The 2,453-nt window shown below is 30.0% G+C and overlaps 1 protein-coding gene across 1 annotated transcript; it reads left to right on the top strand.

Annotated features, from left to right (window-relative positions):
* The first annotated feature begins 729 nt into the window (after positions 1-729).
* Positions 730-1,745, top strand: LOC132734669 (neuroendocrine convertase 2-like). The gene is made up of 4 exons (XM_060721459.1): positions 730-815; positions 977-1,114; positions 1,346-1,443; positions 1,626-1,745. The coding sequence occupies exons 2-4, from the start codon at positions 1,007-1,009 to the stop codon at positions 1,717-1,719; spliced, it is 300 nt and encodes a 99-aa protein (XP_060577442.1). The 5' UTR covers positions 730-815; positions 977-1,006; the 3' UTR covers positions 1,720-1,745.
* The last annotated feature ends 708 nt before the right edge of the window (positions 1,746-2,453 follow it).

The raw sequence follows: 2,453 nt of genomic DNA, 5'->3' as shown, positions 1-2,453 counted from the left end.
GGTTTTGGGGCGTTTTGATGCGACAAAATTAAACCACTCAGGCCTACGGCCTTCGTGGTCAATTCCTACGCATCAAAACTCCAAACCGGTGTTAAATAGCCGATATACACCTCTCAGGCCGATGTTATTTCTTAAATTTAATACCTGTATCTTACTGAGACAACTGCGTATTATCTACTCTGAAACACAAAATGTTATTGATAAAATTACACAAAATAAAAACCTTGCATCCAAATAATGAGAAACCAATTCTACGATTCTTCAAATTTTCTGCTATAGAACATTTGCAAGAAAATACATACTTGTATTTAATATTTTCTTTTTGATTAAAATATAGATATACTATAGTACCTTATGCATTTTCTATTAACATATCCAGTTAATGTTTATACTGTGGCATCTGCCACCCTTTTTTATATTTAAACTATGCCTCAAGATGACTCCCTTTATATTAGTTTTATATTAGCCATTTTCTTAAAGATATTGTAATATATACTTACGCAAAAATTAAATTTAGATACAAATAACTATGAAATGAATATAATTAATTTCTTAGTATCACCTTTAGACGTGAATACAAAAAAGTATTAAAGGTTGATAGAGTGGGAATAAACATAAAATGTATTTATAAATGTCAATTTAAGTAACTAGAAGCACACATTTAGAAGATTTGAATTGACACTTAAATCCTTATGTAATCAAATGCAAAGTTTTGTATTATGTAGATCATTGATATAGAACCGGTTAGAGTATACAACAACACTTTAAAACCAACACAGGGCCATACCAGTAACAACACCGACAGCTACAGCTCGGTAGGCACTTGTTTTCTTTAATTAGTAATGATAAAACAATATATGTACAGTAACTACTTTATAATAACTATCGACTTCGTTGTACATGTACATTCGTATAAGATCTATATTTTTTTTTTATCAAAGTTAACATGGTAAAAGTAACATTGTTTGTAATGAAGGAAAACCTGGTGTGTAGCCACTATTACGGAATGGGCGTGCAAAAGGTCTGGGCAAAAAACATAACAGGCAAAGGAGTAAAAATTGCCATCATTGGTGCCGGGATAAATACAGACCTGAAGGACTTGAAACGGAATATTGTAAGTAGATATTTTCATTTTAGAAACTTTTGAAACTTCAAATGCATTAGGGATTAAATATATGAACTTAAGTCTGTAAAATATATCAATTTTCAAAGTCACGGTGACTGGTTTTAAGTTTGATGTTTCAGGGTTTTCAAAAGTTGTTAGTATTTTGTTGATTCTTGATATACTTGAAGATAAAGAAATGCTATATACATGTGTGACTCTTAGGTTTGTTATTCTTTTCAGGGCGATTGCGAACTTTGTAAGAACTTTATTCAGAACTCAACAGATGTAGCTCCAGAGAGCTTTAAAGATTTATTAGATAAACCGCCTTCAGTTGCCGAGTAAAGTATTTTTACTTTTTATTGATATAGTTATCTTTTACACTGAAGTGTAAGTTTTTCTTCTTTTGAAAGTGATATGTATAATAGTGTTTAAATTTATAAACAAACAAAACAGATTGAATGAAACTTCTTCGTAGGTATGACGTATTTGAAATTTATAAATATGTACTCGTTTATCACAGTCATGGTAATAAAGTTGCAAGTATTGTCGCAGCTGAAAAAGACAACAACATTTGCAGCGCTGGAATTGCATATGATGCTACAATTATAGGTTAGTTTCTTAAGATATTAAGTCATTATACGAGTGTTTTAGAAATGTTCTATTTTTGGTTATAATTGAAGTAAAAATACAAAACCAAACAAACAAAAGGAACTAAATTCCTACAATATTTAAATTGGACTTTTATGCATCATGTCGTGGCACATAGTAACGTGTAAACATTATACCATGGCAAAATAAAAAAAAAAGTGCTAATCCTTCCGAACTTGAGAAAATATTCATGTCTGCCGATATTGATCTTTTCCATTCTCATCATTGAACATTAGGTGTGATGTATTGCCAAGTGCGTATTTTGTATGAATTTAAATATCATAGAGCAAAGAACTTTAGTTTTGAATGTTGTTTCTCTTTGGTGGTCTCGCGTCAAAATTGTATAATTCAATTATTTTTGTTCTCTTCAGTTTTTAAAGCTTATGAGATTGTACTAGATGGGACGTTCCTGTATCACAATTCGAGTGCTGATAGTATTTCAAGGTCATTTGTACATGAATTAGATAAAATCGACATTTTTATACATTCGTTTGCTTTGGAATTTCCATTTGACGAATTGGACATCTCTATAAGAGCAGCAATTGCTGAAGGAGCAACTCAAGTATTATTTATTTTTATATTTTGGTTTATCAGTTATCACATCCAGTTAGGAAGTTTTTATTTAAAAACAAATTCTTTTTTAAAATTATTTTTTGAATGTTTTATAGAATAATTGTACACATTATATGATCAAGATTTC

The sequence above is a fragment of the Ruditapes philippinarum genome, unplaced genomic scaffold (genome assembly GCF_026571515.1).
Source record: "Ruditapes philippinarum isolate M1 unplaced genomic scaffold, ASM2657151v2 ctg6054_1_1_1_1, whole genome shotgun sequence".
NCBI classification, from domain to species: domain Eukaryota; kingdom Metazoa; phylum Mollusca; class Bivalvia; order Venerida; family Veneridae; genus Ruditapes; species Ruditapes philippinarum.
This window is presented reverse-complemented; position numbering and strand designations above follow the sequence as displayed.